Source organism: Primulina tabacum, chromosome 3 (assembly GCF_025594145.1).
Source record: "Primulina tabacum isolate GXHZ01 chromosome 3, ASM2559414v2, whole genome shotgun sequence".
Taxonomy (NCBI): Eukaryota; Viridiplantae; Streptophyta; class Magnoliopsida; order Lamiales; family Gesneriaceae; genus Primulina; species Primulina tabacum.
The window spans coordinates 16,712,923-16,735,138 of record NC_134552.1 but is presented as its reverse complement, the minus strand read 5'-3'; the positions used below and the strand labels follow the sequence as shown (position 1 = coordinate 16,735,138).

At 40.4% G+C, this 22,216-nt stretch overlaps 1 protein-coding gene across 1 annotated transcript; it reads left to right on the top strand.

Moving 5' to 3' along the window:
* The first annotated feature begins 4,450 nt into the window (after positions 1 to 4,450).
* On the top strand, positions 4,451 to 5,809 carry LOC142538523 (uncharacterized). The gene has a single exon (XM_075643835.1). The coding sequence runs from the start codon at positions 4,451 to 4,453 to the stop codon at positions 5,807 to 5,809; it is 1,359 nt and encodes a 452-aa protein (XP_075499950.1).
* Positions 5,810 to 22,216: the final 16,407 nt, after the last annotated feature.

Here is a 22,216-nt window from a genome sequence, read left to right as displayed (position 1 = left end):
TAATATCCTACATCTTATTTATCATTAACTTATCTTTATATTATATATATCACATGTTTATCGTATCATGTATATCAAACTATGCCTATATGTTAAATATTGATACACACCTTTATATTTGGGATAAATGAAAAAAGAAAGTGATATATATAATTGAGACAAAGCGAATATTATTTTTTACATTATATATATATATATATGTGTGTGTGTGATTAAATAGACTATAGATAAACCAAAAGGGATTTAAATATTACATTCTGAAACATTTTAAAAATGTTAACTAGTGGTAAAAAAAATGCATGTTCATTGATTGCATCAATGAATTCATTAAATTCAAAAATTTAATCTTACACGCGCGATACTTTAATTAGTGATACCCCATAGAGATCTGAGTCATTATTAACTCAGTCTGGTACTTGGATAACCTAGATCATAGCCAACGAGCCGGTTAAATTTACTTCTCTTCCCGGGCAATCATCATCATAAGCCCGGGTTTTCCACCAACAACCCTGTTACTCTACTACCCGGGCCACCTCGAAACTTGCACCATACTCGAGTGTGATTGATACAGCAAGTCTACTTTATCAAAACAACTTGGGCTTGGAGTGTCCTAGAATTCATTAGAAGCTACAAGTATGGGCAGCCTACTTGCCATGCTTAGTAGGTGGCACGAGAATCGAGGTACCTACCCCATTTTCTACTATAAATAGCAGGTATTAATGTCATTTAAGGATTCTGAAATCTTGAACTCTAAAGCACTTACATATTTTCTCTCAAATATTGCTTGTGTTCATCTGAAGACCTGCTGACTTTAGCATCGGAGTGGTCACGCCGGACATCCATCCGGCGCCCATTCACGAGTTCTTTTCATTGTTTGCAGGTGCCATCACAACCATTATCTTCACTCAAGATTCCCAAACACTATAAATTGTTGATTTGATCCGTTGGAACTCCTAACCCGGCTTACCCATTTCAGCGAGATCACATCATTGGCGCCGTATATGGGAACACGATATTAAGACGTTGATATGGCTCGTACAAGAAGAACCAACCAGGATAATTCTCAGGCCCAGGAGGATGGAGGGCAGACGTTGAGACAACGTGTTGTTAATAACACCGGACCAAATCTCATTACTTTGACCCCGGAAGAGCTGAAAAAGATTGTATCCGATGCCATAAAGCAAGCTATGACCAGGAAAGAAGTTTCTCATCATGTTACACCACCCGGAGATAGCCAGGAGCATGAGCAAGAGCAGGAGCAGGAGATGAGGGAAGAGGAGGTGAGAGGAGAAGACGAGGAGTCCAACGCTGCGTCCAAATCTCCTACTGTGGCGGAAGAGTTGTTGGAGTTGAGGCAGAAGATGAAGGTGCTGGAAGGGCAGTTGGAGGGACGGAGTACTTCCCGGGATGTCACCAAGGGATGCCCGTTTGCTGAGATAATTGTCCGGGAACCTCTTCCCGGGAATTTCAAATCGGCTAAAGTGAAAGATTATGATGGTAACGCAGACCCGGAGGAACACCTAGCCAGGTTTGAGAATATGGCCATGTTACACTGTTACACTGATCGAATTAAGTGTAAGCTGTTCTTGACAACATTGGTAGACTCGGCTCAAAGGTGGTTTGAGGGTTTGACCCCTCAGAGTATTAATTATTTCAAAGACTTCCAAAAGGTGTTCTCACACCATTTCAGCACCAGCAAAAAGTATAAGAAGACTGCTTTTAGTCTTTTCGAAGTCAAGCGAGCCCGGAGGAGAATCTGATGGCTTATATCAGAAGATTCAATAGAGTGGCTCTTGACGTTCCCACTTGTGCCACTGAAACAAAGACTACCGCACTCACCCAGGGCTTGAGAGAGGGTGAGTTTTTCAAATCATTGACCAAGAAGGTGCCCGGGGATTTCGAAAACTTGTCCCAGGCAGAGAAGTATATCAATATGGAAGAAGCTCAGAAATAGAAGAGAGAGGCTGTAAGGAAGGAGAGAGTGGACCGGGTGTCTAAGCCCGAGGAGAGAGGACAGAAGAGGGGTAATCCAGGGCATTTTTTTCATCACGTGCCTCTGAAGATTACCCGGGAAAGGGAAGTACAAGAATGCAGCAGAGACCTGGCCCCGGACCATCAATTATCCCTGCCAGAGAAGAGAGGATTTTGCACTCTCCACAAAGTGTGTTATCATAACACCGAGGACTGCAAGACACTGAAGGGAGATTATGTCTTACCTTCCACCTCGGGACCCAGTCACGACAACAAGAGACCGAGATTGCCACCTTAGACATCTCGGCAACCAGGATCCAGTGCCCGAGGATGAGGTATGAGGAATAATCCGATGAGTGAACCCGGGAGAAGAAGAGAGCCCGAGCTCGAGAGAAAGAACAATTCGCCCCCTGCCACGGGGTTGATTAAAATGATATCAGGAGGCTCCACTGATGGAGACTCCAACCGGGCAAGAAAATCAAGGAGTAGGAGGGAGTGTATGGAGGTAGAGGGGACGAGGAGAAATGAGGCGGTCATCAGTTTTGGCCCGGAAGATTTGAAGGGGGTGAATCTACCCCACAATGATGCCTTGGTGATCCAAGCCCGGGTGGCGAATTATGACATTTTAAGGGTCTTTGTTGACTCGGGCAGTTCTGTAAATGTGATTTTTAAAGATGTCTTTGTGCAGATGGATTTGCAGGGTTTTCACTTGGAAGCTGTGGAAACTGCCCTCTTTGGCTTTGCTGGCCATGTGGTCTACCCGGAAGGGGAGATTGCCCTACCACTAACCCTGAGCTCTCAGGATCTCAAGAAGACAGTGATGACCTCTTTCACTGTAGTGGACTCTCCATCTTCATATAATATCATTCTGGGGAGGCCAACTATGAATGAATTAAGAGCGGTGGCATCCACTTATCACCAAAAGATAAAGTTTCCAGTGGGAGTTCGAGTAGGAGAAGTCCGGGGGATCAACCTTCTTCCCGGAAATGCAATGTGGAGGCAGTTCGGGCTGATTAGAGCAAAACTAAGAGAGAAGGGAAGAAAGCAAGGATGGATGAAGTGGGAGGAAGAGTGGTAGAGAAAGGGGAAATACATTTTGTGGCAGAGGAGGAGCAGGAGATGGTAGAGGTCGGACCAGGGCAACAAATCCGGGTGGCTCGAGACCTCAGCACATCCACCCGGGTTATTCTGATCAATTGTTTAAAAGCTAATATTCATGTGTTTGCCTGGTCCCAACAGGAGTTGACAGGGATCTCACCCCTGATATCGGAGCATCAATTGAATATTCTCCCGGGCTCTCACCCGGTAAAGCAGAAGAAGAGACAATTTGGTCCTGAAAAAGACAAAGTTATTGATGAACATGTGAAGGAGCTGCTGCAGGCCGGCCACATTCGAGAAATTCAATTTCCTACATGGCTTTCGAATGTGGTGCTGGTGCACCGGAAAGTGACGGATGTGTGTAGACTTCCGCGATCTTAATAAAGCTTGTCCCAAGGATCATTATCCGCCACTACCAGGGATATCATCAAATTCCCCTGGCCAAGAGTGATCAAGATAAAGCCAGCTTCATCACCTTGGGAGGTACATTTTGTTATATTGTAATGCCTTTCGGGTTGAAGAATTCAGGGGCTACTTACCAGCGTCTAATGAACAAAGTCTTTGAGAAGCAGCTGGGACGAAATGTGGAAGTTTATGTGGATGATATTTTGGGCAAGTCTAAAGAAGTTGCAAATTTCATTATTGATCTGGAAGAAACCTTTGCCACTCTAATGTATTACGGGATAAAGCTCAACCCTGCCAAATGCATTTTTGGTGTCAAGAGTGGCAAATTCTTAGGATTCATAGTGACAGATCGGGGGATCGAGGTGAATCAAGAAAAAGTCAAATCCGTGTTGTGTATGTCATCTCCTCAATCTGTCAAAAAAGTACAGAAGCTGACCGGGAGGATTGCTTCTCTGTCTCGGTTTATATCCCGATCAGCACACAGGAGTTATCCTTTCTTCCAGGTTCTAAGGAAGGCTCAACAATTCGGGTGGGATGAGAAATGTGAACATGCCTTCCAAGACTTGAAGATTCACCTTGCAGAGCTCCCTGTGTTGGTAAAGCCGGAGCCCGGGGAAAAACTATTTGTTTATCTTTCTACTACGGAGCATGCTGTCAGCTCGGTTCTAATAAAAGAAGAAGGTTCTGATCAAAAGCCTGTCTACTATGTCAGCCATGCTCTAAGAGGCCCCGAGCTCCGTTACAGTGAAATAGAGAAGGTTGCTCTGGCCTTAATCATGACCGCCGGAAGCTACGACCTTACTTCCTGTCACATCAAATCATTGTTCTCACCATTAGTCCTCTTGGCAGGATCATGACTCATTTAGAAGTATCCGGGCGGATGATCAAATAAACAGTAGAGCTGGGAGAATATGACATTGTGTACAAGCCCCGGGTTGCCATCAAAGCGCAAGCCTTATCAGATTTCTTATCAGAAATGATTCAACCCGAGGAAGAAGAAGTATGGAGAGTATTTGTGGATGGGGCGTCTAGCCTTGCTGGATGCGGAGTAGGGGTTGTAATAATATCTCCTCGGGGAGAAAAGATTAAATTGGCACTGAGGATTGACTCCCGGGTAACCAATAATGAGGCCGAGTATGAGGCTGTTCTTGCAAGTGTCCGAGCTGCCCGGGAAATTGGAGCTTCCCGGATTATCCTATATTCTGATTCACAGCTCATCACTCAACAAATAAAAGGTGTTTATCAAGCTAAGGATGACAGGATGATCAAATATTTACAGCTCATTCGAGCCCAAGCAGACATCTTTGCTGATTGGAGTATTGAACAAATACCCCGGGAGGAGAATGGTGAGGCAGATGCTCTGGCAAAAATGGCTGCTTCTTTGTCAGAAGTCAGCACCCAGGAGGTCTTGCATGTTTCTCGGCTGATCCTGTCCACCGAGGAAGAAATATTACCAATACCCGACGACTCCTGGATGACACCTCTGATTAAGTTTATTATGAATAATGAACTACCCGAGGACAAAGCTCAAGCTCAAAAGATTAAGAGCCAAGCTCTCAGGTTTGTTCTCTTAAATAATATTTTGTACATGAGATCATTCCAGGGACCTTCTTTGAAATGTTTATCTAAGAAAGAGGTGGATTTTGTCCTCCGAGAGATTCATGAAGGGTGTTGTGCTGAGCATCTCGGAGGAATATCTTTGGCCCGGAAGACAATGCTTGCCGGGTTCTGGTGGCCAACTCTTAGCCAAGATTCTGCTAGGGTGGTCCAGGATTGTGAGGGCTGTCAACATCATTCGAATTTTCAAAACAGCCCGGCCACTCTCATGAAGCCTATTTGGGCATCTTGCCCCTTTGATCAGTGGGGCATAGATATCGTGGGTCCTTTCCCAATTGCCCGGGCTCAAAATAAATTCTTTCTAGTAGCTGTTGATTATTTTTCCAAATGGGTAGAGACTGAGCCCTTGTCTAAGATCACTGAGCAAGAAGTTTTGAAATTTCTGTGGAAGGACATTGTGTGCCAGTTTGGAGTGCCCAGAAGACTGATTTCAGATAATGACAGACAAGTCCAGGGCAAAGAGATTACATCGTGGTGTCGAGAAATGAAGATCAATCAATCTTTCACCTTTGTTGCCTATTCTCAAGCTAATGGCCAAACAGAAGTTGTCAATAGAATCATTATGCAAGCACTGAAAACAAGGCTACAAAGCAAGGGAAAGGATTGGGTGGATGCAGAACCACTCCTCGGGCACCTACCCAAGAAACTCCTTTTAACTTGGTATATGGTTCTGAAGCAGTCCTTCCAGTGGAAATTGGGCAAACATCTTCCTGAGTAGAATCTTACCCGGACAACAATGATCAAGCCCGGGCTGTGGAGTTGGATTTGGTGGAAGAAAAAAGAGATCGAGCTTTCATTCGAATGAAAGCATATCGGAGCCAGGTTATGAAATCATATAACAAAAAGGTTCGGATCCGAGACTTCCAAGTAGGGGATCTAGTCATGAAGAAGGTCAACCCTGCTGGGGATGTTGGGAAGCTGGAAGCACGGTGGGAAGGACATTCCCTCAAAAGGCCTTGGAATGTTTTTAATTTAAAAAAGTATTATGCCTAACAGATGTAATGGTTTGGTTGAAGATATAATGAAAGATCTATTTTTCTCAGAAGGGAGTATTATGTATTATTTCTTATATCTTAACTCGGGAAGTACCAAGCTTCGGTTATTCTAAAAGCCCAGGGCACTACACCATGGCTCGGAGAACCACATCTCGATCATTCCCAAGTCCCGGGACATGCTCCCCGGCCCAAGGCTCCGTACCTTGGTTCTTAAAAGCCCATGGCACTACACCCTGGCTCGGAGAACCACTCCTCGACCATTCCCAAGTCCCGGGACATGCTCCCCGGCCCAAGGCTCCGTACCTTGGTTCTTAAAAGCCCAAGACACTACACCCTGGCTCGGAGAACCACACCTCGACCATTCCCAAGTCGCGGGACATGCTCCCCGGCCCAAGGCTCCGTACCTTGGTTCTTAAAAGCCCAGGGCACTACACCCTGGCTCGGGGAACCACACCTCGACCATTCCCAAGTCTCGGGACATACTCCCCGGCCCAAGGCTCCGTACCTTGGTTCTTAAAAGCCCAGGGCACTGTACCCTGGCTCAGGGAACCACACCTCGACCATTCCCAAGTCCCGGGACATGCTCCCCGGCCCAAGGCTCCGTACCTTGGTTCTTAAAAGCCCAGGGCACTACACCCTGGCTCGGGGAACCACACCTCGACCATTCCCCAGTCCCGGGACATGTTTCCCGGCCCAAGGCTCCGCACCTTGTTATTGATAAGTCCAGGGCACTACACCCTGGCTTCGGGTACCACACCTCGACCAATCTAAATCCCGAGATTTTCTTTCTTGCCCGATTTTCCCATTTTGGTTATACGCGCCAATGTTTTATATCTGGGTTTAAGTTTGCTTACATCTGGGTCACTTATTGATTATGAGGCATTTTATTCATTATAAGGATCAAGATCCCGGGTACTCATTTGAAGTTACCGGTTAAATCGCAACACTTGGAAAATTTCCTGATTATTTTACACAAGCAATTATGTTACTCGAGTCATTGAAGATTTATCAGGATATGACTGCAAAAATGATAAAGGAAAAAGGAAGATTTCATTAAAAAAAAGAAGGCCCGAAGGCCGAGGAATTACAAGTAAAAGCAGGAAAAAGAAGAAAAACGTAAGTACAAATCCTATTATATGTCCGGTTGCTCGGACCCCGGTTGATCTTCTTCATCCTCGGATTCTTCTTTCTCCTCCTCCCCGGCCTTTGGAAGTGATGCAATGGCTAGCCTAAAGTCTGGGAAGTTAGACTTATCCTTAGGCAAGAGCCCGACCTCTTCAAATTGTTTGCGACATTTGTTGAAACCAGTCTTGAAAAGAGGATAAGCCCGATCCTCAACTGCTGCTTTGAATTCTGGGGAGGTGAGGAAGGAGGTCTGAAGTTGCTCCCTCTTTCGCTCAGCCTCAGCCAGGGCCTCCTCCCCGGCATCCGCCCGGGACGTCTGCTCAGTCATACCCTTTGCCAGGGATTTATTCTTGCCTTCAAGAAACGAGACGTGTTCTCGAAGGGATTTCTCCCGGGCAAGACTTTCTTGTAAATCATCCCGGGCTACATCTAGGGAGGCGTGAAGGGCAGCATTTTCTTCTTCATGGAGCCCTTTCAGCCGGGCAATCTCTCCCTTGAGGCGATCATGGATCTCTCTGGAAGCCCGAACTTGAGGAGCCTGCCGAGTAGCTATGGCAGCTACCTCCTCGAAGGCTGATATCAGCATTTGAATGCCCTGTTTTGTAAGAAAGAGGTTAGAAACAAACAAGCAAAAGAAAAGGAAAGAGGGGTAAGGAAACTTACCGATAGAAGCCTGTTGGAGCCATCGAGGAACCGAGGACCTGGGGTGGAGCTCTTTAGAAAAGCCTCCTCGGCAGGAATCAGCATCTGCCTAACAAGATTCACCCCAAGTGCCGTAGCTCCTGCAGTGAAGATGCTGGCCCGGGTAGGTTGCTCGGATAGAGGGGGCTCTTGGAGTGGCTCCTGAAGGGCCTGTTGGAGGGGAGGGGTGTTGGATTGGCTTGCCCGAGAGGAACCTTGGCCTCCTGCCTGATCATCTTCAACCAGAATCAACTCTGGGCTTGTGGTAGCCTTTCGTTTCCTCTGCCGAAGGGGGATATGATCTTCTTCATCCTCCGGGAAGCCAGGCACCTCCCGTTCTGGCTCAGTATTTGCCCGGGTTAATTCCTTCTCCCAGGCCGCCACCTCCTCGGCTGCTTGTTTCCTCTTTTCAGCAGCAGCCTTCCGTGCTGCCAGTTTCTTCTCCTCGGCTAGCCGCTCAGCCTCCCATTTTTTTGCGAAAGCTTCTTGCATCTTGTCTCCATTTATGAAAAAACAAAGGTCATTACAAAATATAAACATAAGTAAAGAGAAGGAAGGACAAGACAGGGTAAAGAAAGTTACCGGGCTGAGAGCCCGAGCCACCCGCCTCATCAATCGCCCGGTCTATGGGGTCTTCAGCCCGGGACTCAACCCGTAGGCAACCAGATTCTCCTGGGAGATAAGGGTAGGGGAGGAGTATTTTTTGCCCTCTACCAAGTCTTGGCTTTGGGTATAAAACTCCTCAAATTTATAGGCCCGGGGAAGGGTGGGTTGTTGGGGAAGGGAAGTAAGAAACTCAGTTAAACAGGAAAGAGGACCTGGGAGTTGAATATAAAAGAATTTTCCTTTCCACCCCTTCTGGGAAGAAGAGATGTCATCAAAGAACCGAGCATTTAGTCGAGCAGTGAGGGAGAAGGCATTATCTCCCAATCTACAAACGAAAAAATAGTGAAGAATAAGGGGAGTGATAAGGAGATTATGCATTTTGAAAAGAATATAGGCCAAAGCCATGATGCGGAAGGAATTCGGGTGGAACTGGTTAATGGGCACACCAAAGAATTTGGCAACATCGATATAAAACAGAGGGAGGGGAAAACGAAGACCATCTCTGACTTGGTCCCGAAAGAAGGTAGTATAACCTAGGGGAGGACTGTCTGCCCTGTCAGAAGCCCCGGGAATTAGGATAGAATAAGTAGAGGGAATGGACCCCAGAAATCGGAGTTCCTCATCCGTCCCCGAGCGCAGAGTGCTGCTCATTGAGGAGAAACAAGGAGCTCCCGGGGCCTCAATAGAAGGATGATCAGAAGCACGGGCTTTACCTTTACCCTTGTCCTCTTTCAGGACTCGGGAAGTACCCGAAGAAGAAGGTTTAGTTTGGTGGGCGGTAGGCTTTTTAGAAGTTTGAGCAAAACGACGACGAGGAGGGGAGGGGGGAGAATCGGAGGGCATCACGGCGGACTCATACCCAGATGAGCCTCGCGCATTAGCTCCCGAGGTGGAAGAAGTAGAATTAGACATGGATTAGAGAAAAGAGACTTACGAGTTTTTGAAGGAAGATGAATAAAGTAGTTGTAGTGGCACAAAATCACCGGAGATGGAGAAGATTATGCGCCGGAAAGTTGAGAGAAAAATTTGCAAGAGCTTTGCTGCAATTTTGAATTTGAAAGTGTTTTTTGAAAACTAGATGGGTTGATATATATAGGCGGTGGGGAAAGATCTCAGTCGTTGATATAAGAACACGTGGACGATCGAGATGCACCTCGTAAATTGTACCGGGCATGCAAGAGGACGTGCACATATATCAAGGTGTCAGACTTATCGGATTCTCGGGATACGGAACGTTTTTCGGCGGCAATTTAATGCTAAAAGTGTCATAATGACACCTCTTGGAATACCCGAGAATACTAAAAGACAGAATATCTAAGCCCGGGAGATTTGAGGTCCCGACATCTTATTCCAAGCCCGGGCGATGCGAGGCCCCGGCATGTTAGCTTAAGACCGGGTGGTATCAAACCTCGGTATCTTATCCACCTTTGGGATATTTGAAGCCTCCGATACTCTTACACACTCTGAATTATGTTCCTACAAAAGAACAAATATGACTGATTGGAACAGCGAGTCAAGCTCTAGCCCGACTATTTTAGGGATGGTGGTGATACCCCCATAGGGATCTGGGTCATCATTAACCCGGTCTGGTACTTGGATAACATAGATCATAGCCAATGAGCCGGTTAAATTTACTTATCTTCCCGGGCACTGCGGCTCTTCTCGGGCAATCATCATCATAAGCCCGGGTTTTCCACCAATACCCTGGTACTCTACTACCCGGGCCACCTCGAAACTTGCACCATACTCGAGTGTGATTGATACAGGCAGTCTAATTTATCAGAACAACTTGGGCTTGGAGTGTCCTAAAAGTCATCAGAAGCTACAAGTATGGGCAGCCGACTTGCCATGCTTAGTAGGTGGCACGAGAATCGAGGTACCTACGCCATTTTCTACTATAAATAGCAGGTATTAATGTCATTTAAGGATTCTGAAATCTTTGAACTCTAAAGCACTTACATATTTTCTCTCAAATATTACTTGTGTTCATCTGAAAACCTGCTGACTTTAGCATCGGAGTGGTCACGCCGGACATCCATCCGGCGCTCATTCACGAGTTCTTTTCATTATTTGCAGGTGCCATCACAGCCATTATCTTCACTCAAGATTTCCAAACACTATAAATTGTTGATTTGATCCGTTGGAGCTCCTAATCCGGCTTACCCATTTCAGCGAGATCACATCAATTAGTCACCAGAATTAAAATAGTTTGGCGAATATACATAAGAAATACTACATAATATACATCATAATTATCAAAGTGCATAATGAAAGGAATTGTAAATTATTAAACGCACAGGATTTATAGATGTTCGAAGGCTAAATTCTTCAACTGGAGAAAGAATCCAATAGAAACAATAATTTTACCTCTGCAAATTCATTAGTTCAGCAATTAATAATTTTACTTTTACATAATCACTTGAAAAGCCAATAAATGTAAAACCGTTAGTTGAGTATTGAATAACTATTCAATGTTTAACTGAAATGAGAGCTATTTTTCAAATATATTGATATCCTGGAAAGGGTTAGGGTCATTTTTAGAGTCGGACGGAAAGAGAAAACTTAAACAAGTCAAATTCTAATTTGTTGCAAAAATTAGAGCATGTGTAAAAATTAGACAAGGTACTCTAGTCCGGACATGGTACTCTCGCCCAGATAGGATTCAGGTCACACGACCAATATGGGTCACCATGCATCATTAGCATGATAATCGATGCTCATGACAAGACTCGAACAGTATGGGTCGTCATGCCTACTGACAGATGACAGGGCATAGGCAGTTATCAGATGACAGGGCATGAGCATACGTCTAATCAAGAACAGTGTACATGCACTGTAATCGAGGTCATATTCTCCCTTATAAATATACATGTTTGCTCATTTGAGAAACATTGCAATCTACTGCATTCAATAAATTTTCTCTCTACTTGGTGAACCTTGTACTGACTTGAGCGTCGGAGTGGCTATGCCAGAAACCCTTCCGACGCACCACTGACATTATCTTTTTGAGTGTGTGCAGATTGTCTGACCCGGGGTCATCCCACTAGGACAGGCCATGCCACATTAGGTCATCCCACCAAGGCGGGCAGTCCAGGACAGAGCAACCTGGCAGACGAGGACCGATCGCCCGGGCAGACCTGGACATAGCACCCGGACAGACCAAGACAGATCGCCCCGGCAGACCTGGAAATAGCAGATGGGCAGACCAGGCGAAATCACCCGAGCAGACCAGGACAGAGCACCCAGAAGACCAAGCCAGACCACCCGGAATCATCCCGTCAGGCCAAGTCATACTCATCCATCATGTCAAAAGTACTATTCTCTGCTCGGTAGATCTACCCGGGCATCATATATATATATATATATATAAATTGTTTTCCACACAAGGAAAAGAAAAGTTTACAAACGAACTTCTTGTTTTATTCTTATTCAATTCATTCATAAAATAGTAATACGTTTTCGATTTTCCAAGACTTAGTTAACAAGGATATATTAATTACAAAAACAAGAAAAAATGTCTACTACATTTAGAAACTAGATTATAAATTTTGAAAAGGAACGAAATCCAATATAGTTGAGTTGGATGGAATATTCAGTCTCATAAATCGACAGATTTGGTGTTAGTTATTATCGGCTTATCGTAAATCGAGAGTTTAAATAAACTAACAAAGAATATAAATATCATCTATCTTAGTCATTCAGTTTCAAGACGTGTATCATGGGAGGAATGTCATAGTCTTGTTCGTCATTTGATGACTATATATTTTGGCTTGTCCCTCACAGGACCATGCAAGAACAAAGATGCTTGATCTTTAATGAAAACAACAGCTGAACCGTAGACTGCAGCTGCACATATATAATTAGGGACCCTTTTTATAAAATATTTTTAGATTTTTTGGTGACATCACAATTAATGAATTATATTTAATACTGTTAATTTAGTTTACAGACTTTTAGATTGGTTTAGGAGGGTGATGATACAAATGATCTGGTTAGAAAACTTGGCAAATATTTAAAAAAAATAAAAAATTGGCTATTGTCTTCTTGTAAATGAGCCCGGTATGTTCGACTCGACTGAGCTATTTGAGAATATGACACTGAAAAGATCTTATAATATGAAACATATCAAAAATATCTCTAAGCTACGTTTTCTTGTTTCTCAAATAATACGACAACTTATAAACTCCTAAAACAACTAATAATTACGATTACAAACAACAGCTTACAAGACAAATATATTTAACCAAATACTCTCAGGCTCCGTTTCGTACGTGTGATGGGATAGGTAAATGATTAGTAATTCGAGTGATTAAAAAATGAGATATATGGATTAATAGTATAGTGAGATAAATAACATGGTATTTGGTATGATTTTAAAATGATGGATTAATTTTGTAAATTTTATTACAATGACCAAAATGTCCCAAGTGTTAAATAAATATATATTCTTAAAATAATTGGATAGATAATTAAATATTTATAATTATAATTTATATTTATTAAAATTAATTTAAATATATTTATTAGAAATAAATTTGTAAATATGCATTTACTTCAATAATTAAAATATCAATAATATTTTGAATGTTAATGTTAAATAAAGTTTAGTAATAATTACAATATTATTGTTTTTTAAAATAATTATAAATATTCTTAAAATAATTTGATAGATAATTAAATATTTATAATTATAATTTACATTTATTAAAATTAATTTAAATATATTTATTAGAAATATATTTGAAAATATTACGGTAATCATTAAACAAAATAAATTATAATTTAATAAATATTTATTTTCATAAAAGAATTAATTAATAAGATTAGAAATTTATAAAAATATAATTTAAGATAGATTTGCATTACAGTTTATTTTCTTTAAAATGATTGAAAATAATAAAAATATATGAAATTAATTTATAAAAAAAATATAATAAAAATTTAAATATTATATTAATTTATCATTATCACTATTCAAGAATTATACATTATCACACCTCTGAGGAAAGATATTTAATCACACAAATAACATAAATAATTAGGGCTTTCAATCATAATCAAGTGCCTCCATGTTAAATTAAAAATGAACCAAACATGAGATAAGGGATGATTATTTAATAATCATTCCCTTATCATGGCTACCAAACATAGCATGTTCAATGTCTTCTAACCATCATTCTTCTATTTTTTTTCTTTTTTCTATTTTTTTAATTTTTTTATAAAAAAGTCCTGCAATATTGTTTATTAGATCTTTATGAGTCAAAAGATATTTTAAAGCAAATGGGAGTAGGAAAATAATTTTAATTGATTAAAGGAGCAATATGGGTTGGCTAAAGGAACGAGTAAAGATAAAGCGACATGATTTCAAAAGGTCGCGCCAATAGTGCACAAACAAAAAAACTAAATAAAAAACAGTATCAAATTAAATATATACTATCTTAATAGAAAACAAAGAAAATAGTTTTTCGACATATCACATATGTTGTCCTTGAAATTTCGATTCGCACCGTAGTCAGTTTAAGAGTTTATCGACAAAAAAATCGAACTGAATACGTAATAAAAAAAATTTCTTCCCTAAGTATAAAATTTGTCGTAAATTATTTTAGGCCACCTTTTGAATGGTGCAGCCAGGAATATCATGAACAAGTAAGAAACTCAAAGCAAAAGTTTTAAGCATAAAAAGGGTTCTAAATTTTTGTCTTGTGTGATTTTCTACGTTGCCTTTTTCTGCGATGAATTCTTCATCGTTTTGGCATAGCGAAATTGATAGAGAGATTGTGTGTTTCGGAGCTAAGTATTGTGTGTGGTGTTATAGGTCCTAACACAACATACATCTAAATAATTTAACACACAAAACTTTGCGTAAATAAATCAAGACACGGAGAATTATGCACATGTGAACATACTTGTACGGTGTCTCAGGGCAAAAAATTTATCAGAAAATATTTTCAATTTATACAAAAACACAACATATATCTGAATAATTTAACACACAAAACTTTGCATAAATAAGTCAAGACACGGAGAATTATGTGTATGTGAACACACTTGTGCGGTGCCTCGTGACAAAAAATTTATTAGAAAATACTTTCAATTTATACAAAAACAATATTAATGAATAACCAAAAACTAACTCCACTGACAGAACAATAGATCAAAGTACATCCAAAATATCTATACCAAAATAATAAAACAACTATAGATGCAAACTCTATAAAGCCGAAATCTTATTCAACAAACAACTCTCAAACAACAACACTTCAACTTATGTTTGAGTTTCTTCAACACTCCACGACGATACAACAAAAACAGCGATGATCAGCAAAATTAGTCTACAAAAGCAAAACTCTATATTTTTATGCACAAGATAAATATAATCAAGGAATTAATTATGTGTTGACATTTTTCCTTCCTTTGAGAAATGATGGATGATTTGAGCAACGTGTGAAAGAGGGACTTCTTTGATTTCGTTTACTATTTCAAGATGTACAAGAATCAGCTCCTTAATTAGCTCTGCTTGTGCAACATGTAAGGTAGCCGAAGTCATTTTCCAAGAAAACAAGGTGTAATGCCGGTGATGTTTTGTGGACGTGAGTCTGTATTTGTTAAGTTAGGTCATGTTTTCAAGCATTTTAAGAAAAGATCACAGTCCCTCTCAAAGCAAGCAGAACTCACCATTGAATAGCCTCTCGTGTTGACATGCTTGGTGCTAAAACGATCTCATTGATGCTGAAAGAATGTCGTTGATTATAAACGAACAAGAAATAAATTACGACGTGTGTATCAGAAGTTAGTGTTGTGTTCGGGTGTTGTCAACACCAGCACACAATATGCAGTGAAAATTTATTATTTAACACACACGTAAACTTTAATAATCAGAATACGACAGATTAAATTATTCACAAGTACGAATACTTTTACAATACCTCAAGGCAAAAATTCCCTAGAAAAATACGTATATCGTTTACACAAAATAATACTAGTGAGATTAACAAACTGCATTCATTGACACTCCAAAGAATTAAAATGCATCAAAAACTCAAACCAATTATTAGATTCATAAAACAAAAAGCTCATTGCTTAAAACCAAACAAAATCACTATTCACCCAACACTTCACGCAGTGTTGTTCTTGAGTGTCATCAACATCAATCAGCAATACGGTAAGTATGTGAATCAATCACACAAATATTTCACACGAGAATCTTCAACTCTGAACTCTGTGTATGCTCAGAAAATCTCAAGTATCTTTGCGCATCTTTTCTCCGAATATTTCGTATATATACTTCTTCATATCTTGACCTGATTATCTTCCCATAAAAGCCAATTCTACAAACATGGAAACAAGAGTTTAATAGGAATAAAATTTTATTCAAACCTAAGATAATTTATCTGAGGATAAATACCAAAAAATAAATTATATAAGATAAATATCATGATTATATTAGGTCAAACAAGTTTGAAAATATAAATCACTTATTTTTCATATTAGATAAAAGACAAAATTGATTAGGAATTAAATATTTATTTAAAATTCAAACTTCACCTCACATCAAACTTGACCTGTTGCCATTGGCCGAGTATGAATAGAACGATATTGATTTCCTTGAATACAAGTACCGTCAATATATATCCAACTGTCTTGAGACTTTAAAGAAGCAAGGGCAATCAAAATGCTTCATCCCATCACAGAGTTCATGTATCACAAGTTTGAATCTTTGACCTGTTTAGTTAGTTCGGCTCTCATATACTGTCTACTAGCAGAGATGGCGATGGCTCCGACGAGCACAATCACAAAGAAAGAGACTGGGACAGGACCAGGTTTGAGGAGTACTCTATCTTTGTTGAAGATCTTAAAGTTAAGCAGGGAATGCTAGAACTTGTAAATTTGAGTTTTGAAGCAAGAAAATTTCAAGGATTGGGGAGTTTCAGCACCAATTATTGCATGACTTAAAGAGATGAGATTCGCGGCTCAAACATTCTAAATTTTATATCTCATGTGTTATTATTTCTACAAAATAATTTTGCCTTAAAATAAAAACCCGAGTTTAGATAGGAGGTAAATGTCAGAGCTACCTTTTCAATATAATATGCAGCACAAATTATCATTACAAGAAGATTGCTCCTTGAGTTGATAAAACAGACCTCTAGAGTCGCAAAGTTGGTGGATATCGACATGTTGCATTCTACAGAAATGGTGATCGCAATTTGACGGTAATTTGTAAAATGTATAATATTCCAAGAGTATATTTGGTTGAGTGGATTAAACAAAGATAGATAAATAGTGAAACATTTATCTAATATTTGGTTAAAATTTTAAAATATTTTAATAATCATTTTGACCCAATTTAAGACCCAATTTTGTGGATAACTATTTGATTATTAATCTAACAAATCAAGTGGGATAGGCTATCAAAACTCAACAAATTACATTTTTCTCCTCTTATTTCTTATTTCAAAACCTACTCCCTTTGCGACGTCAAAGCGGCGGCTGAATCTCATTTACATGTATCTCTCGCTCTCATCTCAATCGATTCTTCATCTTGGTTTTCTCAGATCCAGTAATAATCATAAGTTTGTTGCCAAAAACTGAGGTTTGTTCTTGTTTCCCAATGTTTTGAACTCTGTTACTAAAATCTTGTGTTTAGGTTGTTTCAACATCATAAAGAATATGTTGCCAAAAACTAATGTTTTTCGGGTACTTGTTTTGCGATGTATGTATAGTATATATATATTCAAGATGAGTTATCTCGTGATATCAATGGTGTCGAGGTTAAAACATACAAGAGACCTCGATGGTTTCTTGCAGCATTCCTGATTGATTAGTTTTCGGCAAGGTTGTAAATAGCGGGAGGTGGTGGCGGGGCGGTCGGTGACCGCCTACCGCTAGGCGGTTGAATTTTTTAAATTAATTTTTTTATAGATAATCATGCAATATAATCACAAATACTCATCATTTTTTATGTAAAATTTGCAACTAAATAATGTTTAAGCACATAAAACCTTCATATAATATAATATCATCTAGTTAATATGTAATCAATAAAGATTCATCATCATATTAATGTTATTATGCAAACAAAGTAATATAATTACTTTTACGCGGCAGGCAGCGAGCGGCAGACTGTGTGTGGTGGTTGAGACTTGAGAGTTGAGAGTAAAAACTAAAAATAAAATAAAGAAAGTGAGGTGTGCTAGGGTTTTGATATTTAAAACTAGTTGATTTGACTAGGTTTTTAAAATTGTTAACTATGTTTTTAAAATTGTTGACTATAACTTAAAAATCTTGACTGCTCGCCACCTCGTCCGCCTGCTCACCGCTTCGACCAGCCTTTACCCGCCTCCCCAAACCCGTATAGCTTGGGCCGCCTAAAACAGCCGCCTCATGCATAGGCGGTGCGGTCGAGGGTCGCCTACCGCCTAGGCCGTCGTCTCGACCGCCATTTAGAACACTGGTTTTCAGTCCCCCTACTCACCTCAGTCACTGGGTTTTGGCTCTCTTACTGAGGTCGATTGTCACGCCCCGAGACTCGGGATTGACACCGGCGTTGTTTAACAATCACACAATCGAAACAACAAGCCTTTGTAGCACAGTGTAAACCGAAAACAGTTTATATATCATAATTCGAATGAAATAACGATTGTCTTTACAATACCGAAATCTCAAAAACGACAGAGTTTAATGCGGAAACGTACAACTAAATAACAATAATAACTTTAAACTTAATCTAATTCTCGAACCATCACCATCCCCAGAATTGTTCAGACTCTTCTTCCTCGAGTTCTCCTTCGGGCTTATCTGGGAAGAGTTGTAAGGGGGGTGAGTATTTTGGGAAATACTCAGCAAATGAGGGCGTTTTGAACACAACATAATAATTTCCATCATTTTCGAAAATAACATATACATGCTTTTTCATAATCGTAACGTCATACTCATTTCGTAACAACACTGCGATTTTTCACCTTCAACGGTTAACTGACGTCAGTCCCTAAGTTTTAATCCTCTAAGGGGACGGGGCCATAAAATGGTTCTATCTCACCGTTAAGGGTTATATGTTGGAATTCTACCCATTTTCAGGGAATCCTCACAGTGCCAAACATAAACATACCAATATTTCACAAAATCGAATAGACGGGAGACAATGCTCAACCAAATTTTTTTGGCTGTTCTTTTTCTAAAAACCGAAAACATGTATGCACAAATCCAAAACTTTAATTTAAAAACAAGCCCACTAACAGTGTATATTGATGCTAAAAAACGTGGATGCTAGGCTTCGGGATTTAGATCGCTTCTCGCTCCTCGTCCGGGCAGCGTTCAGGCTCGATTTTTAGGCTAACTTTGAGACGATTTTCGGGCAGAGTTTCGGCTAGGGAAGCTGCTGAATTTCGAGAATTTCAGCAAGGGGATTTTGAAATTGGTGGTGGTTTGTGGAGTGGGGGTGGTGGCCTATTTATAGGTGGAGGGATAGGAGCTAAATTTGGTACCCAAATCCTACCAAAATCATGCCAAATCTCATAAATTTGACTCCAATTTTCCTTGCCATTTTCAAAAATCTTGCTACCTAAGTTGAGAGATTTAATCCTTGATTCTTTCCTCCTTACTTGGCTCGAAAATTGTGATGCTAGGTCAAGGGATCTTTGAGCCAATTTGATGATATAGTTTCCAATCACACTAGTATCTATTTACCACCATAACTAAGAAATTAATCTAGGAGGGATTTTCGAAAATCTCTAGCAATTATCATGCCTCAATTCTTTTAATTTGTATGATACTCAAATCTTGTAAATCTACCTCCTCAATTTTTGAAATTACGCTTGTACAAGTGCATGTATCAATATCTTGACATCAAGGATTTCCATATAAAATATTCTCCAATATACATATCTTATTTTAATATCATAATCAAAGAAATCCTATACTCTTAAATTTTCTTACAATGATTAATCATATGGTGGGAAAAATCGATTTTCACATCCCTCTCTCCTTATGAGAAGTTTCGTTCTCGAAACTTGAGTTGGCTTGGTCACCAAATAGGTAGGGATATTCCTTTCGCATCTTCTCTTCGACTTCCCAAGTTGCTTCCCGCTCTGTGTGGTTGGACCACTGCACCTTGACGTAGGGAATGATACATCGTCTAAGAAATTGTTCTTTGGTGTCCACGATTCTGATGGGGACTTCTTCGTATTTCAGTTCTTCTCCCAAGTTTCCTTCAATTATGAGTGGTTCTACTTCCTACACGTGACTTGGGTCTAGAATGTACCTCCTTAGCTGGGATACGTGGAACACGTTGTGGATCCTTGACATGCTTGGTGGCAATGCCAGTCTGCATGCTAGTGTGCCCACTCTTTCCAGGATTTCAAAGGGTCCAATATATCGAGGGTTCAGTTTCCCCGCCTTACTGAATCGAACAACACCTCTCATAGACGAGACTTTCACATAAGCCTTCTCGCCCACGTTGAACTCTACAGGCCTTTTTTTAAGATCTGCCCAACTCTTCTACCGGTCTTGAGCTGTCTTGAGCTTTTCTCGGACAATTTTAACCTTGTCCACTGTCATCTGTACTAGTTCGGGTCCCACTACAGTTTTCTCTCCCACTTCATCCCAATAAAGTGATGATCGACATTTCCTTCCATAAAAGGCTTCGCATGGAGCCATTCCAATGCTGCTGTGATAGCTGTTGCTGTAAGAAAACTCAATCAAGGGTAAATGAGTGCTCCAGTTGCTACTGAATTCGAGAGCGCATGCTCACAGCATATCTTCTAAGGTTTGTATGGTTCTCTCCGTTTGTCCATCGGTCTGAGGATGATAAGCCGTGCTTAGGGTCGCTTTTGTTCCCATGGCCTCTTGAAAGCTCTTCCAAAAGCGCGAGACGAACCTCGGATCTCTATCAAATAGGATGCTCATTGGTACTCCATGCAGTCTCACAATGTTGTCCATGTACAGTGAAGCCAACTTGTCGAGATTGTAATTCATGCGGACGGGTAGGAAGTGTGCAGCCTTTGTGAGTCTGTCCACGATCACCCAAATACCGTCGTGGCTTTGCCTTGACTTTGGCAATCCTACCACAAAGTCCATGAAAATATGCTCTCATTTCCACTCGGGAATTTCCAGAGGTTGCAATAATCCTCCAGATCGCCGGTGTTCTGCTTTGACCTGCTGGCATACCTGAAATTTGGAGACGAATTCCGCTACATCTCTTTTCATGTCATTCCACCAGAAACTATTCTTGAGGTCCCTGTACATTTTCGTACTGCCTGGATGAACTGAGAATTTTGACTTGTGCGCTTCTGCCATTATCTCTTGGCAAAGGTTATCACTGTCGGGCACACACAGTTTTCTTTCATCCATAAGATTCCCTTGTCATCAATTTGATGATCCTGAGACTTCCATTCTTTGACTTGCTCCTTAAGTTTGGTCAGTAACGGGTCTCGATCTTGGTTTAACTTGACGGTCTCCTGCAGACATGGCTGGGCCGAGAGGGAAGCTAGAGTTACCTTGCCTGGGCCCTTCCGACTTAGCTCATCAGCCACTTTGTTTGCTTTACCCGGATGGTAGCTTATGATCAAGTCGTAGTCCTTCAGAAGTTCGATCCATCACCGTTGCCTCATATTCAGTTCTTTTTGGGTGAACAAGTACTTGAGGCTCTGATGGTCTGTGAAGATTTCACATTTAGCACCATAGAGGTAGTGCCTCCAAATCTTTAAGGCGAAGACAACCGCTGCCAGCTCCATATCATGAGTAGGATAGTTCTGCTCGTGCGGTTTCAACTGCCTTGATGCGTAGGCGATCACTCTTCTGAAAGGGGATCGGTTACAGGTGACCGGAAGCGCAACGGAAGTTAAAATTTTGATTTTTCATCAAGAAATTTCGGCCACCTCATATTTTGTGTAGCAAATAATCAAACACCAAATATCATACATAGGGTGTTTTAGAATTTACCTATCAATCTCAAGAGATTGATGAATGGCACCAACCAAGTTGTAAACAACTTGGCTCTTCAAGGATGACAAGTCTACAAGCTCTCTTTCCTTCAAAAACTAGGCCCACCACTTGCTAGGTAAATCCCCCCTTAATTTGCACTAGAAAATTAAGAGAATTTTTCAAGGAGAAGAATATTTCTTCCTCAACACTTGAAGAAGAAATTGAGAGAAAAACTTGGAGAGAAAAATCCCTAAAATTTCGGCCAAGGTAGATCTAGAATGAGGGAGGATGAGTTGCCTTGGTTGTGAAAAAAGTTGATCCAAAAAGTTGCATGCCATGCAATATTTTAATTAAAAGTATTCCACAACCTTTCACCTCCCAAGCATGCATATCAAGTGGGCTTGTAACAATTACAAGGCCCATGGACTTTTATTTAAATGTCCCAAACATATTTGAGCTCATTTATAGTTTACTTGATTTTATTCAAGCCCACTAGTTAAATAATTATTTCCAATTGGGCTCTACAAGGTCCAATGTTACTTAATTAATTCAACACTTGAATTAATTTAATTATTTGGACTCTACTAGGCCCACTAGTGTTTAATTAATTCAACACTTGAATTAATTTAATTTAGTTCATAATAATGTTTATGAAAATCACAATTTTCAAATACATTATTCACTTGGCCTACTTTTAATTTAGGAACACATTCATAAATTAAAATTTACATTTCTCTCATAGAAGTCATACTTCTATTTTTCTTTACGCTTATAAACTCATTTATAAGCCGTTCAAC